Source organism: Dermochelys coriacea, chromosome 2 (assembly GCF_009764565.3).
Source record: "Dermochelys coriacea isolate rDerCor1 chromosome 2, rDerCor1.pri.v4, whole genome shotgun sequence".
In the NCBI taxonomy this organism is placed as follows: domain Eukaryota; kingdom Metazoa; phylum Chordata; order Testudines; family Dermochelyidae; genus Dermochelys; species Dermochelys coriacea.
This window is the reverse complement of record NC_050069.1, coordinates 248,346,153-248,372,124: the sequence shown is the minus strand read 5'-3', so window position 1 is coordinate 248,372,124 and position 25,972 is coordinate 248,346,153. Positions and strand designations below refer to the sequence as shown.

Sequence of the window (25,972 nt, the reverse complement as noted above, 5' to 3'; positions counted from 1 at the left end):
ATAAAACTTTTAGGTGGACTGGCCACCTGAGGACGACCAAGGCCAACACTATATTAGTGTGAAAAAGAAAAGGAGTACTTGTGGCACCTTAGAGACTAACAAATTAATTTGAGCATAAGCTTTCGTGAGCTACAGCTCACTTCATCCAGCTGTAGCTCACGAAAGCTTATGCACAAATTAATTTGTTAGTCTCTAAGGTGCCACAAGTACTCCTTTTCTTTTTTGCGAATACAGACTAACACGCCTGCTACTCTGAAACCTGTTATATTAGTGTGGGTTACGTGAGGAGTCACAGAAACCAAATTTTAAATTTACACATATAAATTCATAGATTTTAAATCCAGAAGGGACCATTAAATTGCAGCTATTAAAGTCAGACATTTTAAAATAAAAGGTTTGGATAACTTGCATCCAAATGTTTTAAAAAAACTGGCTGAGGCGCTTGCTGGACAGTTAATGTTGATTTTCAATAAGTGTTGGAACTCCAGGAAAGTTCCACAAGACTGGAAGAAAACTCATGTTGAGCAAATACTTTAAAGGGTAAATGGGATGACCCAGGTAAATATAGGCCTGTCAGTCTCACCTCAGTTATGGGCAAGATTAAGGAGTGGCTGATATGGGACTTGATTAATAAAGAATTAAAGGAAGGTAATATAAAGAATGCCAAGCAAGATGGGTTTATGGAATATAGACCCTGTCAAAATGACTTGATATCTTTTTTAGGAGTTTACAAGTTTGGTTGATAAACACAATAGTGTCAATGTAATAAACTTAGACTTTACTGAGGTATTTGACTTGGTACCAAATGACATTCTGATAAAAAAAAATAGAATGATCCAAATTTAACATGGCATTAAAATGGATTAAAAGCTAGCTAACTTATGGGTCACAAAATGTAACTGTAAATGGGGAATCTTCATTGAATGAGTGTGTTTCTAGTGGGGTCCTGCAGAGATCGGTTCTTGGCTCTATGCTACTTTTATTAATGTCCTGGAAGAAAACATAAAATCATCCTCAGAAAGTTTGCAGATGACAGAAACATTGGGAGAGTGGTATTATGAGGAAGACAGGTTGCTTGGATCACTTGGTAAATTGGGCTCAAGCAAACAATTTGCATTTTAATATGGCTAAATGTAAATGTATACATTTAAGAAAAATAATGTAGGCTATGCTTACGTGATGGGGGGTGGGGTGGGAGTGTCTACCCTGAGAAGCAGTGACTCTGAAAAAGATTTGGGGGTTGTGGTGGATTATCAGCTGAACATGAATAATCCAACAGTTCCTGTGTGACACTGTAGCCAAAAGGGCTAATGCAATCGTTGTATGAATAAACTGAGGAATCTTGTGTAGGAGTAGAGAGGTCATTTTACCTCTGCATTGGCACTGGTGTGACTGCTGCTGGAATACTATGACCAGTTCTGGTGCCCACAATTCAAGAAAGATGCTGATAAATTGGAGAGGGTTCAGAGAAGAGCCATGAGAATGATTAAAGGATTAGAAAACATGCCTTATAGTGATACGCTAAATAGGTTGTGCTACTTGGGTGACTTGAAGTACTTATTTGAGGGACAAATATTTAATAGTAGGCTTTTCAGTCTAGCAGAGGAAGTTATAACATGGCTCGAAGTCGAAGCTAGACAAATTCAGACTGGAAAGAAGGTATACATTTTTTAACAGTGAGGGTAATTAAGCATTGGAACAACTTTCCAATGGTTGTGGAGGATTCCTTACCACTGACAATTTTTAAATCAATATCGTATGTTTTTCTAAATGATATGCTCTAGAACAGGGGTCGGCAAACTTCGGCAAGCAGCCCATCAGGGTAATCCGCTGGCGGGCTGCGAGACATTTTGCTTATGTTGACCGACAACAGGCATGTCCCCCCACAGCTCCCACTGGCCACAGTTTGCTGTTCCCAGAAGCACATTCCCAGCCAACATGTCCCTGCGGCCCACTGCTTCCCACAGCTCCCATTGGCCAGGAACGGTGAACCGTGGTCAGTAGGAGCTGCGCGGGGTCATGGCTGTGGACGGTAAATGAAAAAAAATATTTTGCGGCGCGCCAGCAATGGGCTGTGTGCCAAAGGTTGCCGACCCCTGCTCTAGGAATTATTTTGGGGAAGTTCTAGGGCCTGTGTTATAGAGGAGGTTAGACTAGCTTATCACAAGAGTCTCTTCTGGCCTTGGAATATATGAATTATGATGATAATCTAGCCTGACCTCCTGCATCACACGGGTCAGAGAATTTCATTCAATAATTTCCTACATGAACCAAATAACACATCAGGATTCACACCAGAAGTGTTTCAGAGTAGCAGCTGTGTTACTCTGTATTCGCAAAAAGAAAAGGAGTACTTTTGTTTGTGTTTGTGCATTTACCCAATCAAGGCATTAACATAATACCATACAACTTATTCACCAATCACAACTAAGCAACAAAGCCCAAATAGCTAATATTAGGTATTGAGCCCAGGCAGAAAATTTTGTGCTTGAACAATAGAATATTTTTAAATGGTAAAAAAATTTGCTAAATGTTTTTGATAAATAAATAAATCTGATTAAACCATCTTCTACTTCTGGATATCCTGTGAGCAGGAAAGAACATAATTTGTTGCTCAGTAATGCTTTCCATTGCTGGGATCTTTGATATTCTGGTAGTAAGTTCCTTTGCAGCCAGTGCAAAATGACACATATTTTAGCAGCTACTAGTAAGGTTCTCAAAGGGGAACATTCTCTAATAGCCTAATGCTCCTGAGGGCCTTTTCCAAACAACATAATCAAAGGAGTATAAAGAAGATTTTTGTCAAAAATCTTATTTATACAAATGGGTTCATTTTGGAAGTTTTTTTTAGTGTAGGGCAAGTCCAGATAATGTGCGAATAGGTTTCTGTGTCACCACAGCTCCTGCAGTCATTGGAGGATTGAGCTGTTTACATTTTATGGTGAATATTTGGAGTTCAAAAGTATTGAATAATAACCTTCTACTGAGTTTCCCTCCAGGAGGGGGAGTATAAAGAGGGCATTAAACCAATGTTCTTCTCATCCACTGGATTCCTTTCCCAACTGTGGTTCTTGTATCCTAATGTGAAGAATGTAGTAAGCAGCCCTGCGGACTGGAGGAATGCAAAGGTAGGGTAAAGCTATATTTGCCCTGCCCCATCTCAGGTCCTGCACAGGGTGAACAAAACTGATCATGGGTTTGTGTACACTGTGAACTGAAAGTTGGTATTTAGTTCACGAAGGGTTCACATCCCCTGCCCACCCCTCTCTGCTCTCTGCCCAACTCTAGATAAAACTGTCCCAATACTCAATTGTAACTTGTTCAGTATGGGGTTGTTGAAGAAAAATCCATTTTGCTGGGGTACTGATGAGGCAACAGTACACTGTCTAAAATGAAAAAGAGCTTTTCTGAGCTGATGAGACTTTTCTTGGTACTTGGTGGTTTGTTCTTCCCTTTACCACCATCCCCTCTTCCTTCAAATGTGCCACTGTAATGTCCCAGAACATTATTTTGACTCCTCTTGCCTTTCTTACTAGCATCTCTTTCCCCTCCTTCCATTTATCTCTGTGCTCTCTACTTCATTAACCTCAATATTCCCTCCACCATGTCTCCCTTTGAACCCCTCTTATCTGGCTCCCAACCTCTCTACCCCACTGACGTTACCCTCTCCAAAGCCATCAGTGTAAAGTTTCAAAGCCTCTTTTCCATCCCCATCCTTCTTGGCCTGTCCTCTTTCTTTGCTATGGTTGATCACATCCTCCTTTAGAGGCTCTGATTTTTAGTTGCTCTCTTGTTCTCTCTCTATTACCACCACATTGCTCCTCTCAATCCTCCTTCCTTCTTACTTTACCCCCTCCTTTTCCCACACATCCCTGACTTTATGAGCCATCCAAATTCTGGAAAAATCAGACCCAGCTTCTCTTCATATCCTTTGTCACCACTCTTTCCTTTTGCTGGCTTCTCCTTACCTTCCACATCAAATTCAGTTTTCATGTTCTCATCTTCAAGATCCTTCACAGCAGAGCACTAACCTACCTCTGTGCCGTACTCTCATTTCACTCCTCCCTTGTTCCCTTTGCTTCACCCAAGCCTCATGACTGACTCCTCCCGATGTTTCCTTCTCCCACTCTTGCTCCAGGACTTTCTTCCAAGCAACTCCGTATGCACTGGAATTCCCTTCCTCACTCCATCTGCCATGCCTCCACCCTTTCCTTTGTCAAGTGCTTCCTTAAAACACACATGTTCCATGAAGCCTGCCCTTCAGAGATATGGTTCATAGATTCATAGATTCATAGATACTAAGGTCAGAAGGGACCATTCTGATCATCTAGTCCGACCTCCTGCACAGCGCAGGCTACAGAATCTCACCCACCCACTCCTATGAAAAACCTCACCCATGTCTGAGCTATTGAAGTCCTTAAATCATGGTTCAAAGACTTCAAGGAGCAGAGAAGCCTCCCTCAAGTCAACCATGCCCCATGCTACAGAGGAAGGCGAAAAACCTCCAGGGCCTCTCCAATCTGCCGTGGAGGAAAATTCCTTCCCGACCCCAAATATGGCAATCAGCTAAACCCTGAGCATATGGGCAAGATTCACCAGCCAGATACCCAGGAAAGAATTTTCTATAGTAACTCAGATCCCATCCATCTAATATCCCATCTCAGGGGATTTGGCCTATTTACCCTGAATATTTAAAGATCAATTACTTACCAAAATCCCATTATCCCATCATACCATCTCCTCCATAAACTTATCGAGTAGAATCTTAAAACCAGATAGATCTTTTGCTCCCACTGCTTCCCTTGGAAGGTTATTCCAAAACTTCACTCCTCTGATGGTTAAAAACCTTCGCCTGATTTCAAGTCTAAACTTCCTGGTGGCCAGTTTATACCCATTTGTTCTTGTGTCCACATTGGTGCTGAGCTTAAATAATTCCTCTCCCTCTCCTATATTTATCCCTCTGATATATTTATAGAGAGCAATCATACCTCCCCTCAACCTTCTTTTAGTTAGGCTAAACAAGCCAAGCTCCTTAAGTCTCCTTTCATAAGACAAGTTTTCCATTCCTTGGATCATCCTAGTAGCCCTTCTCTGTACCTGCTCCAGTTTGAATTCATCCTTTTTAAACATGGGAGACCAGAACTGCACACAGTATTCTAGGTGAGGTCTCACCAGTGCCTTGTATAACGGTACTAAAACCTCCTTATCCCTACTGGAAATGCCTCTTCTGATGCATCCCAAAACCGCATTAGCTTTTTTCACAGCCATATCACATTGGCAGCTCATAGTCATCCTATGATCAACCAATACTCCAAGGTCCTTCTCCTCTTTGATTGATGCGTCCCCAACTTATAACTAAAATTCTTGTTATTAATCCCTAAATGCATAACCTTACACTTCTCAGTATTAAATTTCATCCTATTACTATTACTCCAGTTTACAAGGTCATCCAGATCCTCCTGTATAATATCCCGATCCTTCTCCGAATTGGCAATATCTCCCAGCTTTGTATCATCTGCAAACTTTATTAGCGCACTCCCACTTTTTGTGCCAAGGTCAGTAATAAAAAGATTAAATAAGATTGGTCCCAAAACCGATCCCTGAGGAACTCCACTGGTAACCTCCCTCCAACCTGACAGTTGGCCTTTCAGTAGGACCCGTTGCAGTCTCCCCTTTAACCAATTCCTTATCCACCTTTTGATGTTCATATTGATCCCCATCTTCTCCAATTTAACTAATAATTCCCCATGTGGCACGGTATCAAATGCCTTACTGAAATCTAGGTAAATTAGATCCACTGCATTTCCTTTATCTAAAAAATCTGTTATTTTTTCAAAAAAGGAGATTAGGTTGGTTTGGCACGATCTACCTTTTGTAAAACCATGTTGTATTTTGTCCCATTTACCATTGACTTCAATGTCCTTAACTAATTTCTCCTTCAAAATTTTTTCCAGGACCTTGCATACTACAGATGTCAAACTAACTGGCCTGTAGTTACCCGGATCACTTTTTTTTCCTTTCTTAAAAATAGGAACTATATTAGCAATTCTCCAGTCATTCGGTACTACTCCTGAGTTTACAGATTCATTAAAAATTCTTGCTAATGGGCTTGCAATTTCAGGTGCCAATTCCTTTAATACTCTTGGATGAAGATTATCTGGGCCCCCTGATTTAGTCCCATTAAGCTGTTTCAGTTTTGCTTCTACCTCTGATATGGTAATATCTACCTCTATATCCTCCTTCCCATTTGTCATGCTACCATTATCCCCAAGCTCCTCTTTAGCCTTATTAAAGACTGAGGCAAAGTATTTGTTTAGATATTGGGCCATGCCTAGATTATCTTTAACCTCCACTCCATCCTCAGTGTTAAGCGGCCCCACTTCTTCTTTCTTAGTTTTCTTCTTATTTATATGGCTATAGAACCTTTTACTATTGGTTTTAATTCCCTTTGCAAGGTCCAACTCTACTCGACTTTTAGCCCGTCTCACTTTATCCCTACATGTTCTGACCTCAATTAGGTAGCTTTCCTTGCTGATCCCTCCCGTCTTCCACTCCCTGTATGCTTTCTGCTTCTTCTTAATCACGTCTCTGAGATGCTTGCTCATCCAGCTTGGTCTACAACTCCTTCCTATGAATTGTTTCCACTTTCTTGGGATACAGGCTTCCGATAGCTTCTGCAGCTTTGATTTAAAGTAATCCCAGGCCTCCTCTACCTTTAGATCCATAAGTTCTTCAGTCCAATCCGCTTCCCTAACTAATTTCCTTAATTTTTGAAAGTCAGCCCTTTTGAAATCAAAAACCCTAGTTGCAGATTTATTTTTGTTAATCCTTCCATTTAGTTTGAACTGAATTAGCTCATGATATGATATCACATGTAAGTCTCACACTTCCAAAACACTTGCTGTACAGATAACAACAAGTACATAATATTATTGATGTTACCTTTGTTTTCCCTTACCCCTATCTACAGTGTTTGTAATTGTCATTCATCAAGTTATAGCATCATTTAGCTTGTCAGAGCAGAGAATACTGTATTTTGTCTAAGTGCCATGCACATTTATGGTGCTGTACAAATAAATAATAATAACAGCAACAATTAAAGCATAGCAAAGGGGGAGGCTCTAAGTTTTCTTTTGATAATGTAAGAATATTACATGGCAATCTGTAATATTCCTTTACAGGTTTAATGCCATTTAGTTACAGGGTTACAATCAGTTTCATGGAGGTATACAAGGATTCAGTGAAAGCTCTAAGCAGATATAATACTGGATAAAAGAACAAGTATCTGGAGAAAACTCAGCTTCCAAGAGTCTATATTAAAATTGACATTCCCATCAATAACAAATATAATACTGCTTGCAGAGTTGATATTTAATTTACTGTCTATTGACATTCAAAACCACAGAGAATGCAAAATTTCAATTCAGAAACTTTAACTTGTTTAGTTTTTGTAGTCTGTGTGGGTCTGGATTTAGAAAGACCAGTTGTATCTGAAAGTAGAGGGGGAGAGTTCTGCTGAAACTCTGTTTTAAGTTTTCTCTTATCTCTATATGAATACATGAAAATATTACAGAAGAGGATGCCTTTTCTTTGTCATGCAAACAGAAGTAATTTTGTGACTAATCTACCTATTGCAGAGCGAGTATTTTGATGCATTGTAATTTGTTCTGTTAGCACTCCTATTTTATGATTGGATGAATCACACGCATTCTTGGCCAAATTCTGTTCTAAGTTTTGCCTGTACAACCCTATTGACTTCAGATGGGTTGCATAGGAAAAGCTCAGAGCAGAATTTGGGCAAGTGCATTAAGCAGTAGTATTTTTCTAGCATTGTGCTCACTTTGGCCCTTGATATTTATGACCAAATTCTCTTCTGATGTAACTCCATTGAAGTCATATACATAAAATGGCAGCAGAGAATTTGACCCATCATATTTACATTTCTTATAGCTGTGATGGAATGTATTTTACAAGTAGAGATGCATGTACATTTAATATACATAACACACACATATAATTATATATAATTACATATGTGTATTAAATATATACGCACACAGAGTGGTTGCCATTTAAAATAATCAACATTTGCTAATAGTTAGTACCCTAACCTTAGAATGGGAAACAGCTGTGGTATTTTGCATGCTCCTGTGGAATAATTGTTGTCAAATGTTGACTTTTTAATGGCAACTGCTCTGTATTAATATATGTCTATATAAGGCCCTATTGAATTTTGGGATGATTGTCAAAAAATTGCAGCTGAGTTGTGACAAGCCATGGAAAATTTCAGAAAAGTAATAATGGACATTATTGTTTGTAGTAATTACGTCCATTATTTCTTTTCTGTGATTTTACACTGTTGACCACCCAGCGTTGAGAGCGGGGGCTTATGCTGTTGACTGCCTGGGGCTTCCACCATCAGCCCCACACATGGCAGGGCTCCTGTCAAAACTGCATCGGAAGTCTAATATTGTGGAATCTGCAATATCCGCAATATCACAAGTTAAGTGAAAAGAAAAGGAGTACTTGTGGCACTTAGAGACTAGAAAATTTATTTGAGCATAAGCTTTCGTGAGCTACAGCTCACTTCATTGGATGCATTTGGTGGAAAATACAGTGGGGAGATTGATATACACACACAGAGAACATGAAACAATGGGTTTTATCATACACACTGTAAGGAGAGTGATCACTTAAGAAGAGCCATCACCAGCAGCAGGGGGGGGGGAAAGGAGGAAAACCTTTCATGGTGACAAGCAAGGTAGGCCATTTCCAGCAGTTAACAAGAACATCTGAGGAACAGTGGGGGGTGGGGGGCTGGGGGGGGAGAAATAACATGGGGAAATAGTTTTACTTTGTGTAATGACTCATCCATTCCCAGTCTCTATTCAAGTCTAAGTTAATTGTATCCAGCTTGCAAATTAATTCCAATTCAGCAGTCTCTCCTTGGAATCTGTTTTTGAAGTTTTTTTGTTGAAGGATAGCCATGCTCAGGTCTGTAATCGAGTGACCAGAGAGATTGAAGTGTTCTCCAACTGGATTTTGAATGTTATAATTCTTGACGTCTGATTTGTGTCCATTTATTCTTTTACGTAGAGACTTTTACGTAGAGACAGTTTGACCAATGTACATGGCAGAGGGGCATTGCTGGCACATGATGGCACATGATGGCATATATCACATTGGTAGATGCGCAAGTGAACAAGCCTCTGATAGTGTGGCTGATGTGATTAGACCCTATGACTCAAGGAGTATTTCCAACACACCTCTGACCAACCTATTAACTCACAGAGACCTTCCTACCAACACTACAAAAAGAAGGATTCTGGGTGGACTCCTCCTGAAGGTCGAAACAGCAGACTGGACTTCTACATAGAGTGCTTCCGCCGACGTGCACGGGCTGAAATTGTGGAAAAGCAGCATCACTTGCTCCATAACCTCAGCCGTGCAGAACACAATGACATCCACAGCGTCAGAAACAACTCTGACATCATAATCAAAAAGGCTGACAAAGGAGGTGCTGTCGTCATCATGAATAGGTCGGAATATGAACAAGAGGTTACTAGGCAGCTCTCCAACACCACTTTCTACAAGCCATTACCCTCTGATCCCACTAAGAGTTACCAAAAGAAACTACAGCATTTGCTCAAGAAACTCCCTGAAAAAACACAAGAACAAATCCGCACAGACACACCCCCCTAGAACTCCGACCTGGGGTATTCTATCTGCTACCCAAGATCCATAAACCTGGAAATCCTGGACGCCCCATCATCTCAGGCATTGGCACCCTGACAGCAGGATTGTCTGGCTATGTAGACTCCCTCCTCAGGCCCTATGCTACCAGCACTCCCAGCTATCTTCGAGACACCACTGACTTCCTGAGGAAACTACAGTCCATTGGTGATCTTCCTAAAAACACCATCCTAGCCACTATGGATGTAGAAGCCCTCTACACCAACATTCCACACAAAGATGGACTACAAGCCGTCAGGAACAGTATCCCCGATAATGTCACGGCTAACCTGGTGGCTGAACTTTGTGACTTTGTCCTCACCCATAACTATTTCACATTTGGGGACAATGTATACCTTCAAATCAGCGGCAATGCGATGGGTACCCACATGGCCCCACAGTATGCCAACATTTTTATGGCTGACTTAGAACAACGCTTCCTCAGCTCTCGTCCCCTAATGCCCCTACTCTACTTGCGCTACATTGATGACATCTTCATCATCTGAACCCATGGAAAAGAAGCCCTTGAGGAATTCCACCATGATTTCAACAATTTCCATCCCACCATCAACCTCCACCTGGACCAGTCCACACAAGAGATCCACTTCCTAGACACTACGGTGATAATACGCCATGGTCACATAAACACCACCCTATATCGGGAACCTACTGACCGCTATTCCTACCTACATGCCTCTAGCTTTCATCCAGATCATACCACACGATCCATTGTCTACAGCCAAGCTCTAAGATATAACCGCATTTGCTCCAACCCCTCAGACAGAGACAAACACCTACAAGATCTCTCTCATGCATTCTTACAACTACAATACCCACCTGCTGAAGTGAAGAAACAGATTGACAGAGCCAGAAGAGTACCCAGAAGTCACTTACTACAGGACAGGCCCAACAAAGAAATTAACAGAACGCCACTAGCCATCACCTTCAGCCCCCAACTAAAACCTCTCCAACACATCATCAAGGATCTACAACCTATCCTAAAGGACGACCCATCACTCTCACAGATCTTGGGAGACAGGCCAAGTCTTGCTTACAGACAGCCCCCCAACCTGAAGCAAATACTCACCAGCAACCACACACCACACAACAGAACCACTAACCCAGGAACCTATCCTTGCAACAAAGCCCGTTGCCAACTCTGTCCACATATCTATTCAGGAGACACCATCATAGGGCCTAATCACATCAGCCACACTACCAGAAGCTCATTCACCTGCGCATCTACCAATGTGATATATGCCATCATGTGCCAGCAATGCCCCTCTGTCATGTACATTGGTCAAACTGGACAGTCTCTATGTAAAAGAATATATGGACACAAATCAGACGTTAAGAATTATAACATTCAAAAACCAGTCGGAGAACACTTCAGTCTCTCCGGTCACTCGATTACAGACCTGAGGGTGGCTGTCCTTCAACAAAAAAACTTCAAAAACAGACTCCCAGGAGAGACTGCTGAATTGGAATTAATTTGCAAACTGGATACAATTAACTTAGACTTGAATAGAGACTGGGAATGGATGAGTCATTACACAAAGTAAAACTATTTCCCAATGTTATTTCTCTCCCCCACCCCACCCCACCCCACCCGCCACTGTTCCTCAGATGTTTTTGTTAACTGCTGGAAATGGCCTACCTTGCTTGTCACCATGAAAGGTTTTCCTCCTTTCTCCACCCCCGCTGCTGGTGATGGGTCTTCTTAAGTGATCACTCTCCTTACAGTGTGTATGATAAAACCCATTGTTTCATGTTCTCTGTGTGTGTATATAAATCTCCCCACTGTATTTTCCACCAAATGCATCCGATGAAGTGAGCTGTAGTTCATGAAAGCTTATGCTTAAATAAATTTGTTAGTCTCTAAGGTGCCACAAGTACTCCTTTTCTTTTTGCGAATACAGACTAACACGGCTGTTACTCTGAAACAAGTTAAGTGGGGGCCTTAGTAAATATACATTCTATTTACTGAGTAGAGCTAGCAAACAAACACAAAACCCATCACAGTCACCTGAGGAAAGAAATCATATTTCATGATTAATTCTTCATCAGAAGGTTTCATATTGCAGTGGTGACATCAGGGTTTTGAAATTGCATTTTAGAAACTATAAACATTCTTATCATTTAGAGCACTTTATGCAATAGGATGCAAATGAAATAAGTTTATCTGAATCATGAATCATGATTGGTTTGCCACTTCAGAGCTAAATCATCCAATAAGCACAGAGGTGATTTTGTTTAATTTGCATAGAGAAATATGATTGGTGAAAATGCTGCAAGAGACATTTTATATTTTTGTCACACTTTAAAGAGCAGCTAATGATCCACGGAGAATTTGGAAAAAAACATTCTATTTACATTCCATCCTATTTATGTGCCTTACATTTACATGCAAAGCGGGTCATTGTTTCTTTAGGGTTTATTAGCACCTGCTATTTATTCTCCACCAGTAGTCACAGTCCTCTGTGATGTCAACCTCATTTCCACACAGCAATCAGTTTTATAATGTATAAATTAGGTGCTCACATTACCTGGCAATTTTGTCTGTGCAAGACATTGTGACTAGCTGCTCTCCCAACAACACACCGTCCCATGTTTGAACTGCATTATGGCATCGGATGGGGATGGTTCCTTCTCCAGACTCAATCTTCGTTCGTAGATGACCCCGGTACTTTCTTACTATGTGCTTGGTACTGTTCACTGGGTCAGAAAAAAGTGATGATAGAAAGCAGTAATTAAATGTTTGTACAGTTGTCTCCCGAGATGAATAAAAATGTCTGTGACACCTCAGCTTGCATCACGGAACCACACATGGGGCCCTTTAAATCAAAGAGGAAATTGGATAAGGTTGCAGCCCATGAGAGAAGCATAATGGATATTTTCAGTGGTTTGCAATGTCAGCTTTTCACATAAATCTGTGGTTTTAACAGAGCATGAATTGAGATCATTTTCACAGTCACCACCGTATTCGAAAAAATACAGGGGCTTTTTAAGCAACCGTCTGATTTCTTATTCCTCCAGTATGTTGTGTAGTGCCCGTCTCAGCTCTTGTAAGCTAAGCATGGTCAGACCAGTTTGATACTGGCTGGACAAACTCAGGTGCTTTGAGGACCCAGTGTGGGTGGTGCTTTTCCTCTCTGTCAGTACTGAAGCAATGCCCAAGCATAATGTTAGGTACCACACTAATGGAAGAAACATCCTGGAAGGAGATGTAAAACTAAAGTCCAGGATTGATGTCCCTACAAATTTCCAACCTGGTGTCTTGACAAAGTAAAGCTTGTGTAGTTATATTCTGTGTGCCTAAGATTTCCCCCTATAATTTCCCTTGGATAAGGTATACTACACTCTTGTATGGTGTTGATAGGTTCTGTTAAACAGTTGTCACACTACACCCCAGTGCTAGCTGCATTTCAGTAATGTGCAAAATGAAACCTGTAGGTGTGTAGTTTGTACAAAAGAGAGTCAAATTTGTAAAGCACTTTGGATCAATTTGGATGTAAGGCACTGTACGCATGCAAATTCATTAGCAACATTACCATTATCATACAGAGATGGCTGGTTTATCCATAAGTCGGGAGGAAGGAAATCAACTTTAATGCATGGAGGAGCCCCTTGGCCTGTAGATCTAACATTCCTACCTGTGTGAAAGAGGGTCATCTCCACAGTTCTGCTCTGGCCACCCCTATGTCTATAACGGGGGCTCTGTATATAGATGGAACAAAATGAGGCAGGCCAGGAGGCAGGGGATGGGACTGGTGGGTGTGGACTAACATCTCCCCAGCAACCAGAAGTAAATCTGCCCAAATGTTCGTGCATCTTATGACTGTGTTAACTTTTGTGTGGTGTCCATTTCACACTGGGAACTTCCCTCAAAGGAACGGGGTGGTTCCTAATGCATCAAATGTCAGATGGAGGAGCCAGAGGCAACACAAATGTACAATGAGCATGGTCTTTTGGAAAAATCCTTGAACAAGTTAGGAGTGGTACATGAGAACACACTCTGTGCTAGAAGCCCTCACGGTTATGCTGTTGTATTACATGAGAACACACTTCATGTTAGAAAGCCTGAGGAGACTGATATTTCACACCTAGCACCTGTAAACAAACTTAAAACTTTGCACAGCAGAAAAGCCATTGCAAACCTGATTTGCTGTATGAACAGGAAAACTGAGGCATGCCCCACATTGCTTTCAGAGCTAAATGCCAGATACTTACATGGTGAAGAACATTAATAGCTACATTGAGTTGATGTTAAATGGGTCCCAAACATTTGCCAGATTTAGATGGATGAATTAGCTATTTGCATTAGCTCCTGGTGAGTTCACATGAAACATGCAGGGATTATGCTGCAACTCCTGCAAGAGCATGTCCAATCCACTAAAGATATGACCAAATATTACCGGGGGTTTGTAAAGGGATTCTGTAACATTGTTACTTCCATAATGGACCTTACAAAGAGCAAGCCTCTTTAGTCAGACATGATTTTGATGAACCATTTCTGTTATACACTGATACCTTTAATACTGGGTTAGAAGCTGTAATAATACAAGACTAAGAATGGGAAGTTTCTAGGATGCACTCTAGACACCCCTTCCTGCATCAGTTTTGCACTGGGGTGTGATGCTATATGATTGAATATGACCATTTATATCATTGATGTTACCATCGTTATAGAATTGCAACAAATCTTGTACCGAGTATGTCATGTAAGGTGACAATGGAAAAGGTAGAATTTGCTAAGTAAGATTATCCTGGTTTTATGCACGTATATAGCAGGTTTCAGGTCTGTATGGACCTTGTTCATCACACAAAATAAAATCAAGGTGTGACAAGTCACTGGGCTGATCATGCCACTGGCAGAAAGCAACTGGCTTTGTGTGCATTCCCTTGCTGCGCCCGGTTCCCTCCTGTCATTTTTCAATGTGTTTGCTTTGTTACAGTGTATCCTGTGCTGCTAGCATTAGTTGAAGCAATTGATTGACTTTGGCTGGTGCCAATGGATTGTTTACAAAAAAGCAATGGAAAAATAAATTGCTTCAGAACACTGGGATTAGCAAGTGCAGCAAACACATGTAGAACAGCAATGTCAGCTGTGACCTGCCAGCAGCTACATCGGCTGAACCTCCTGTGATCATTTGCTCTTCATTTTCTTGTGTTTTAAAAATATCATTAATTCAAGGACAGGCTCTGATACATCCCAGCTCTTTAAGGGTCTATCTACGCTATTTCCACAGGAAATGCTATGCCAGTAGCAGTATGATTCCCCTCCTCCCCCCATACAGCTAACATTTTGTCTTTATTGTCATGGGATGCAATTGTGAATTTTTTTCTGATTCGTATCTATGGTGCTCATCACAGCATTAACTGAGCACCTCAAAAATATTCATCAACCCTGTCTTCTGATCCCACCACTTCTCTTTGTTCAAGTTGCCTCCTCCGATAGGGCCCAGTTGGTGTTCCTGTTATAGGGAGAGTGGTCTGAGAACTGGTCCATATGTCTCTTGAGACTGTGAGGTGAACTGTCTTTTCTCACATACCTCCAAAAAAAGGTGAACATCAGCATTTTTGTCATTAAACAACTGGATCATGGGGCAGATATGATGGGATTTGGGCCAGTCAGGACAAACAATCAGCACCATTGCTCCACAGCAAACACAACCAGAAGTAGGACCAAATGATCACAGAGAATTATATACAACACTGTATGGGGGACTGCACACCCAGAACAGCAAGAAGAGTAGAGTTGTGTCTGGCATGGTCTATTTATATAAAAATCTATATTAACTCCTGCATATAGGTTCCACCTTTACTGGTCCTTGCCTCTTTTTAAATATGTTCTCTTTCTTCCCAGCCTTTCCTTCCCCATCATCCCCACTTTGCTCTGGTTCCTCTTACCCTCACCAATTCCCATGCCACAGCCCCTCTCCCTTGCAGCCATAGTTCTCCATTCTCACTCTGATAGTCAAGCAGTTGAAAACAGCCACCAAATTGCTACCCCCCTTTTTACTCACTCTTGTATGTCAAAGCCTGCAAGGTTAGCAAGGGTGGATGGAGTGGGGCGGGATGCAGCTGCCTAAAGATTTTAATGACTGCCCAACAAGGGGAATATCCCATCATTTATATAATTTTGATTATGCTAAGTAAATGTTACCTAGCCAGGGGCAAAGCATCACAGAATGAGCTGACAGAGAGAATTAAGGAGGAGCAATCTAGTTCAGGGAAAATAAGAACCAGACCCTCCAATAATTGCTGGTCATTTTTTTGAATTGAAATCAAAACCAACTGTTCTGTGGGTTCCAAACCTTTGGAAAATGTTCTTTTCCCCATTAAACTTGATGTTTGTGCATGCTTGTCCCTTTTAGTGCTCTTCAGGACTGGAGCTGGAAGGGTCAAAATACTATGAGATTGGCTGTTTTTATGGCATTTCTGCCCTGGATTGGAAGTACCAGTAATTTAGCATCATATTTTCACAGATCTCCATAGTTTAATAAATATAAGAGATCACACAAAACATCTCACCCTTCAAATGCTTACATGGACTGGCCCAATCTTCAAACTTTGTTACTTTCTAATACAAATTCTACCTAGGGAGAGGGAGAGCAGACAGAATTAGCTGATAGGATTCAGGCAGCCATTGCCTGTGCATACTCACCCTGGGATACATTTCCAAAGAATTGATAAGGGATTTTAGTTGCTCAACGGCTATTAAATTCAGTGGATGCTGTGTGACTAAACCCTTGTGCACTGCTGCATGTCCCAAGTTGTTTGCCTCACCAGAATAAACAAAACACATAGAATCATAGAACCATAGAATATCAGGGTTGGAAGGGACCCCAGAAGGTCATCTAGTCCAACCCCCTGCTCAAAGCAGGACCAAGTCCCAGTTAAATCATCCTAGCCAGGGCTTTGTCAAGCCTGACCTTAAAAACCTCTAAGGAAGGAGATTCTACCACCTCCCTAGGTAACGCATTCCAGTGTTTCACCACCCTCTTAGTGAAAAAGTTTTTCCTAATATCCAATCTAAACCTCCCCCATTGCAACTTGAGACCATTACTCCTCGTTCTGTCATCTGCTACCATTGAGAACAGTCTAGAGCCATCCTCTTTGAAACCCCCTTTCAGGTAGTTGAAAGCAGCTATCAAATCCCCCCTCATTCTTCTCTTCTGCAGACTAAACAATCCCAGCTCCCTCAGCCTCTCCTCATAAGTCATGTGCTCTAGACCCCTAATCATTTTTGTTGCCCTTCGCTGTACTCATGTTCCAATATGCTGCTCTTTAACATGTATTAATAAAACAATGTTTTATTAAAAGCCACACCCTGATCTTTGTTAAAGATTGGATACAGATCTGATCTTTGGAACATGAGCCCAGTTTTAGTTCTTACTGTATCATTAAGCAATGTATGCAAATATAAATATTGAACAAAGAATCCCTTTATTTTACATTAAAGTTTTGACTGATTTTGGAGTGCACACTGCTTGCTAAACATTAATGTGACGCCACTTGCTGGAACACTCTTTGCCACAGATCACTTAAAAATATCTCAGAGATTTATTTATTTATGTACCTTGAAGTTACAAACTACAGTCTATTGCTGCTCTCCTATTCAGTGTGATCAAAGCATCAGTGACTCTGAACATTTCTGAGCTTTGCCATGCTGGTTTTCCAACTGCTTAATCTCAACTAATTGCAGAGGGAGAAGGAAGCTGAGGATGTCACTTCAACCAGAACAAAATGTCAATTTAAACCAGAATTAGAGAGTACAAATTTTAAAATAATTTGGAGTGGATTTATGAGGTACACTAGATGTAAAATTAGACATAAAAAACAGCTCCTGAGAATTTTGGAAATAAAAAGGTGCAGGAGTATTACTTACAGTCCTATAAATTTACACAGACAACCCACATTTAAAATAGCGTTCTAACATCCATTTAATTTGGAGTGTACTCCTTGCTCTGGTGTTGTTTTCCAGGGGCATGTGAAAAAATGAGTTGTATACAAAACAAAATATCCATGTTTATGTGTAGATGATGCATACAAAGGAAATGGATGGTGATTAAACAGAATCACACAAGTAAGGCTCTGTCTGAAATTCACATGTGGCTGCCTCCGAGGTTCATTTTCTATTTCCGTGCTTCAGTGGAGGCTGTTCTTTCCTCCAGAAGGGTGGTGGGTGGGGGGGAAGCCTATCTTGCATTTTTGGAGGCTGGACTTTCAATTCATCAATGTGGTTTATAAAGCTTCATAAAGGCTGTTAGGAACAAAGAGATGGAAAAAGGAGTACTAGCAGATGAATGACTTTGTAGTTCAATAGTAATTAGAAATGCATTCAAATTCTGCCACTCCTTCTCATTTTGGGTAGCATTTTTCTATGCAACCAGGCTTAGTATTTCAATGTAAAGATGGCAGAATATGACTTTTCACGCATGCAGTAACATCATCTCTAATTAACACTAATTCATGTTTGAAAAGTACTTTGAGCTCTTCAGGTTAAAGGTAATGCTGAATATAGGTATTATTATATAAATGTACAATAGTATTATGTGCACTTGTATGGGGGTTGGAGTCATAACACATACTGATTGCTATGGATGAGTACCTCTGGCTCTTCGCTGTCTAGAATGTCAGACATGGTCAGGTGTTCTTGGTCTTGCCTTGCTTGAGAGACAGGCACATAAGGAGAAAAAAGGCCTACAGTTTCAAAACCAAAAGAGTGATTTTGGGTGTCCCAATTTTTGGCTGCCCACTTGGGAGAATATTAAGGGGCCTGATTTGTAGATGGTGGGTGCTCAGCATTTTCTGAAAATCAGGCCCCTTTCTGATGTCTCAAGTTGGGCACCCAGAAATTGTGGCACCCAATATCATTAGTCAAGTTTGAAATGTAGGCCGAGAGCTTTATCACAACATTATTACAGCTCATGAGATTCTTGGGGATCATCCCCAAAATCAGTCCAATATTTACGAGGAAAAAGAGGCACATGACTTTATCAGCTAAAGATAAAACCCTTTACTCTCTTCTCACCTCTCTGTCTTTCCTGGCCGAAATCCTGTTTTTGGATGATAATTAGGCATCCCTTGACTTTATTCAGGGAGTTATCTGAGGTATTTTATCTTTCTCTCGCTCTGCACTAATTTTAAAAAGAGCATTCTTGAATCCTTCTACTTGATCCATAATTTCTAATCTATCAGTAGTTTCAGGCAGGGGCATAGGAACAAGGGGAGAGCAGGGGATCATGGCTCCATCACTGTAAGGGTGAGCGATGGTGAGGAGGGGGCAGAGAGGAGCAGCGAGGGTCTTGGGGGGAAAAGGTGGTGTAGGAGCAGGGCCTCAGGGGAAGAGGTGGTGCAGAGGTGGAGGGCGGGGGAGACCTCAGGGTGGCAAGGCATGGGGGGCAGGGCCACGGTTTAGGCACTGGTGACCCCCCACTTTTAGGAAGCTTCCACTGCTCCTGGTTTCAGGTGTGAAATCCTGGTTCCACTTAAGTTCCTGGGAGTTTGCTTATCGGTGAATCCTGGACAAATGGCATTCAATCTACCACATATATAGAAAAACATTGATGGGAATGTTCATGGGAGAGGATCAGCATGAATAAACATCCAAAAGTATAGAACAGGAAACTACTGCATTATTTCTCCTCATCTGTTTTAAATTAGTTGCTATTGAACTGTGGTTTTTGTCTTGTCTTGACATGTATGGTCTGTCAGCAATATTTAGTACTAATAGCCAGGAAGGGGAAAGTATTACCAGGGACTGTGGTCTGTTGAAAGGTTTGAATTTAGTTACATCAAACAATGCCTTCACACATAAGTATTAGAAGGATGGGACCTCAGTTCTGTTCCAATGTCTTTTCTTTTCCTTACATTAGTAAAAGCTAGAAACGTATGTGAAATGCTCATCCTAGCTGGAGTTATGTTAGAGTGAAGCTAACTGCTAAAGAAAGAGCACTTTATACTAACTATTGGGGCCTTTTGTGTCTTTGGAACAACTTCTAAACAAGCTGCTGTCTCACATGGGGCTTTATCCTTATGAGACCAAACATAATATTATGGGAAATATCTATCCTACAAAATGTGTGTCATGTCACATACTCTCCCTCAGGGGCCTGTTAGCTGGTAAGTACATAATACTACTTAATGGTCCCTTAAAACAAATTATTGCCGTCAAAACCACAAACAGTTGGCTATTGTGCTTGTAAATTATTTCTGAGGGCCCAGAGGAATGAAAATTATTGTGGTCAGGGTAGGGTTCGTTTCACCTATAATTATTATTTTCTGTGCTGAGAACCCAGCCCGGCTCTGGATGAGAATTGTATTAGCACATCTAAGCAGAAATCACAAGATTTGTCAGAGGAATTAAGATATTGTGCATGTGGCTTGGAGATACCAATCAAGGAAAGTGCAACTTGAATGCTTCAAGATTATTATTTTTAATGACTAATTGCTCTTCTCATCTAAAATTAGACGTGCCGCACCATCGCTTTGAAAGTGCAGCAGCCCCCGCGGGGCAAAGTGTGAAGATCCGTCAAAAGGCCTTCTGGGAGCTGCAAAATTCTAGCTGCCGTTTAGGGTTTGTGCCTCAGAAGGAGCGAACTTTTTGTGAGATTAGTTGCTAGTCACAAAGACTCATTAGATGGTTGCTACTGATGATCAACTAATCCTTTTGCAGCTTTGAACGTAATTGCTGGTACTCAGTTCTCAGATGGAGCACATCCAGAATGGGGGGATTTTGTGGTGCCAACAAGGCAGAAGTCAATGGGAGCTAGAGGCCCATTAGACTCCTAATCACAGTACCACAGGAGCAGGATGCTATCTAAAAGTTTTTTCCATCTAAGACTCATCTTTTTATAAACAAATGAAACTTTTCTGGTAAAACCATCAACATCATGGAATTTTTTTGTGAAAATTTCTGAGCTATTTTTCATCAATATTTTTACTAACATCATGAGAGACATTTTTCATCTACCAAAACCCTAGTTTTTACCAAGAAAACATGATTTTTTCAATAACTGAAAATGTTCTATAGCAAGTTTAGTAAACATGTTAATAAAAATATCATGCAAAATTTAATGAGAAACAGAAAATGAATTTTTTTCACAAAATAATTTTCCTATTTTACAACCAACTCTAGTCTTATGTGACTTGGCATTCCTGGAGTCTACAGGTTTCATGGCCAAGTCTTTCTCTCATGATATGTTCCAGTTAAACTCTAAGTTATGGGGCTTAATGAAGGAATCACTGGGTGAAGTTCTATGGCCTCTAGGCGTGAAGTTCTGTGTTATGCTGAAGATCAGACTAGCTCATCACAATGGTCCCCTTTGGCCTTAAAATCTATGAATTATTATTATTATTATTATTAATACATAGCTCTAGATTTTTTCATCTTCAAAGTTCTATTGTAATTGATCTTCACACAGTTGTGTGAGGTAGGTAACTTTCACCATTTTACAACTGTGGAAACTGAAGTAACCAGAGCCTAAGTGATTTGATCAAGACCTCAGAGGGAGTCAGTGTCAGAGCTGGGGTTAGACCCCATCAGTTTCTTACTCGTACGCAAAAGCATTAACAGTCAGATGAGGTCTGTCTTTTTTTTATAGGACTTAGGTCTCCCTTAGGTGCACCTAAGCACTTTTGAAAATCCCACCAGACACCAATCTGCATCTGGCCTCAGCTGCTGAGCTTCAGGTGTGACTCCTACTGTGGCTGCCATGGACTCAGGCCTAGGACTGCCTTTGTTCAGCTATGGAATGTGGCTATTTGTGTGATCACATCATTAAGCCTACACTGGGTTTTAACCAGTATGCTAGAAATGTCTTTCTACACTGGACGAAATGTGTTGTACGGGATGATTGACAACAACTCTCTTACGGCTTATGCACTGTGGCAAATGACTGGCAAATCCTGAAAGAAGAAACTAACCCCCCTATATATATATATATTTTTAAGATTAAAACAGAAAGGGATTGTTGAGTTCAGGATGTCCTGGATTGGACACCCTGATGGCATGGTGCAGACTAGATGCATTAGAATCAAAGCAAAAAGAATAATGTTTGTCAGTGAGGAGCTAGCTCCACAAAGGGGACTTCAACGCAGCATTGCAACAACTAATGTTTAGGCTCCCTGCCACCTCGTGGAATCCACAGCCCTGAGTTAGGCACCCAGGCTCCCTACACAATACATGGGGTGAGATAGGTACCTAAATCCCTTTGTGGATCTAGCAAAGGGCCAGCATTCCACTTTTGTGACTCTAGTAGTATTCCCAAATACTGGGGGGATGGGACTGAGCAGTCTTTGTCATGAGCTGTTTTGCCTATTGTTGATCCACTTTGCAGGAAGCCCCAGATGAGTTCACAAATAACTGTTTCAGGGCCAGCCAAATACTTGGACAAATAGCTTGCCTGTGTGAAAATTCCTCCCACTATTCTGCAGACTTCTCAGCTGTGGCCTTTTTCTGATTAATGTAGACATTATATTGCATCTGAACATTGCTTCTGAATGTAATGTTTTACAAACCAGCAATACCTAGAAACAAAACAGAATCAATAAACACAGTGCAATTCCCCTTGGTGATTCAAGCACTGCATTAAACTTAGGATCTGATTATAGCTGGGGAAATTAATTTGCCTGGACCCAGACAAATAGATTTTGCTTTACATGAAAGCTTTCTAAGGCTCTGGTCAAATCATGTCTACACTAGAGACTTAAGTCGACTTAAGTTATGTTGATGATCATAAGCCACTTTAATTACATAGGTTCTGCATGTCCACAGAATGCTAGTTTACTGTTTTTAACTAAAGTCTGGGGCTACCCAGGATAGTTGATAGAATTCCTTCCCTTCCATATCCTCCTCCATACACATACAGACACTCTCTCTTTCTCTCCTAAAAGAAATCTTCCTTTATGATATTATTTAAAATATTGCTAAAAAATCCACAAACCAAACAGTAGCCAAGAAAGTCACAAGCCAATAAAAATTAAAATACTAGCTACAGTGACAGGGCTAAGCAAAGATGAGGTAATAATAACAGTTGCCTAAACTGGCTATCTGATACTGAATGTTTATACCCATTAGTGCCTTGTGTCAGGAACCACAAGTCTTAAACCCTGGTCCCACAGAACTCATAGGGGCAAGTAAACCCTAGCCTGTCACCCAGAGACCTGCTAACAGTCGCTAGGCAGACGCTGAATCCTGACAGAGGACACTAGTCCTGGACCCTAAGAATGGCAGAGTGCTGGTTTGACACTGTACCTCAAATTCACACCCTGGAACCTCTATATTCACCATTTTTCAGAGTAGCAGCCGTGTTAATCTGTATTCGCAAAAAGAAAAGGAGTACTTGTGGCACCTTAGAGACTAACAAATTTATTAGAGCATAAGCTTTCGTGAGCTACAGCTCACTTCATCGGATGCATTTGGTGGAAAAAACAGAGGAGAGATTTATATACACACACACAGAGAACATGAAACAATGGGTTTATCATACACACTGTAAGGAGAGTGATCACTTAAGATAAGCCATCACCAACAGCAGGGGGGGGAAGGAGGAAAACCTTTCATGGTGACAAGCAGGTAGGCTAATTCCAGCAGTTAACAAGAATATCAGAGGAACAGTGGGGGGTGGGGTGGGAGGGAGAAATACCATGGGGAAATAGTTTTTCTTTGTGTAATGACTCATCCATTCCTAGTCTCTATTCAAGCCTAAATTAATTGTATCCAGTTTGCAAATTAATTCCAATTCAGCAGTCTCTCGTTGGAGTCTGTTTTTGAAGCTTTTTTGTTGAAGTATAGCCATTCTTAGGTCTGTGATCGAGTGACCAGAGAGATTGAAGTGTTCTCCAACTGGTTTTTGAACATTATAATTCTTGACGTCTGATTTGTGTCCATTCATTCTTTTACGTAGAGACTGTCCAATTTGGCCAATGTACATGGCAGAGGGGCATTGCTGGCACATGATGGCATATATCACATTAGTAGATGCGCAGGTGAACGAGCCTCTGATAGTGTGGCTGATGTGATTAGGCCCTATGATGGTATCCCCTGAATAGATATGTGGACAGAGTTGGCAACGGGCTTTGTTGCAAGGATAGGTTCCTGGGTTAGTGGTTCTGTTGTGTGGTGTGTGGTTGCTGGTGAGGATTTGCTTCAGATTGGGGGGCTGTCTGTAAGCAAGGACTGGTCTGTCTCCCAAGATCTGAGAGAGCGATGGCTCGTCCTTCAGGATAGGTTGTAGATCCTTGATGATGCGTTGGAGAGGTTTTAGTTGGGGGCTGAAGGTGATGGCTAGTGGCGTTCTGTTGTTTTCTTTGTTGGGCCTGTCCTGTAGTAGGTGACTTCTGGGTACTCTTCTGGCTCTGTCAATCTGTTTCTTCACTTCAGCAGGTGGGTATTGTAGTTGTAGGAATGCATGATAGAGATCTTGTAGGTGTTTGTCTCTGTCTGAGGGGTTGGAGCAAATGCGGTTATATCGTAGCGCTTGGCTGTAGACAATGGATCGAGTGGTATGATCTGGATGAAAGCTAGAGGCATGTAGGTAGGAATAGCGGTCAGTAGGTTTCCGATATAGGGTGGTGTTTATGTGACCATCGCTTATTAGCACCGTAGTGTCCAGGAAGTGGATCTCTTGTGTGGACTGGTCCAGGCTGAGGTTGATGGTGGGATAGAAATTGTTGAAATCATGGTGGAATTCCTCAAGAGCTTCTTTTCCATGGGTCCAGATGATGAAGATGTCATCAATGTAGCGCAAGTAGAGTAGGGGCATTAGGGGACGAGAGCTGAGGAAGCGTTGTTCTAAGTCAGCCATAAAAATGTTGGCATACTGTGGGGCCATGCGGGTACCCATCGCAGTGCCGCTGATTTGAAGGTATACATTGTCACCAAATGTGAAATAGTTATGGGTCAGGACAAAGTCACAAAGTTCTGCCACCAGGTTAGCCGTGACAGTATCGGGGATACTGTTCCTGACGGCTTGTAGTCCATCTTTGTGTGGAATGTTGGTGTAGAGGGCTTCTACATCCATAGTGGCTAGGATGGTGTTTTTAGGAAGATCACCAATGGACTGTAGTTTCCTCAGGAAATCGGTGTTGTCTCGAAGATAGCTGGGAGTGCTGGTAACGAAGAACAAATCCACACAGACACACCCCTGGAGCCCCGACCTGGGGTATTCTATCTGCTACCCAAGATCCATAAACCTGGAAATCCTGGACGCCCCATCATCTCAGGCATTGGCACCCTGACAGCAGGATTGTCTGGCTATGTAGACTCCCTCCTCAGGCCCTTCGTTACCAGCACTCCCAGCTATCTTCGAGACACCACCGATTTCCTGAGGAAACTACAGTCCATTGGTGATCTTCCTAAAAACACCATCCTAGCCACTATGGATGTAGAAGCCCTCTACACCAACATTCCACACAAAGATGGACTACAAGCCGTCAGGAACAGTATCCCCGATACTGTCACGGCTAACCTGGTGGCAGAACTTTGTGACTTTGTCCTGACCCATAACTATTTCACATTTGGTGACAATGTATACCTTCAAATCAGCGGCACTGCGATGGGTACCCGCATGGCCCCACAGTATGCCAACATTTTTATGGCTGACTTAGAACAACGCTTCCTCAGCTCTCGTCCCCTAATGCCCCTACTCTACTTGCGCTACATTGATGACATCTTCATCATCTGGACCCATGGAAAAGAAGCTCTTGAGGAATTCCACCATGATTTCAACAATTTCCATCCCACCATCAACCTCAGCCTGGACCAGTCCACACAAGAGATCCACTTCCTGGACACTACGGTGCTAATAAGCGATGGTCACATAAACACCACCCTATATCGGAAACCTACTGACCGCTATTCCTACTTACATGCCTCTAGCTTTCATCCAGATCATTGTCTACAGCCAAGCGCTACGATATAACCGCATTTGCTCCAACCCCTCAGACAGAGACAAACACCTACAAGATCTCTATCATGCATTCCTACAACTACAATACCCACCTGCTGAAGTGAAGAAACAGATTGACAGAGCCAGAAGAGTACCCAGAAGTCACCTACTACAGGACAGGCCCAACAAAGAAAACAACAGAACGCCACTAGCCATCACCTTCAGCCCCCAACTAAAACCTCTCCAACGCATCATCAAGGATCTACAACCTATCCTGAAGGACGAGCCATCGCTCTCTCAGATCTTGGGAGACAGACCAGTCCTTGCTTACAGACAGCCCCCCA

The 25,972-nt window shown here is 41.6% G+C and overlaps 1 protein-coding gene across 2 annotated transcripts in view; it reads right to left on the bottom strand.

Annotated features, from left to right (window-relative positions):
- ADARB2 (adenosine deaminase RNA specific B2 (inactive)) overlaps nt 1–25,972 on the bottom strand; it is a 458,043-nt gene that overhangs the window by 30,684 nt on the left and 401,387 nt on the right. For both annotated transcript variants that reach the window (XM_038393479.2, XM_038393480.2), the window contains one exon: nt 12,279–12,447. In XM_038393479.2, the coding sequence (XP_038249407.1) occupies nt 12,279–12,447 (169 nt within the window). The remainder of the gene's footprint in view (nt 1–12,278; nt 12,448–25,972) is intronic.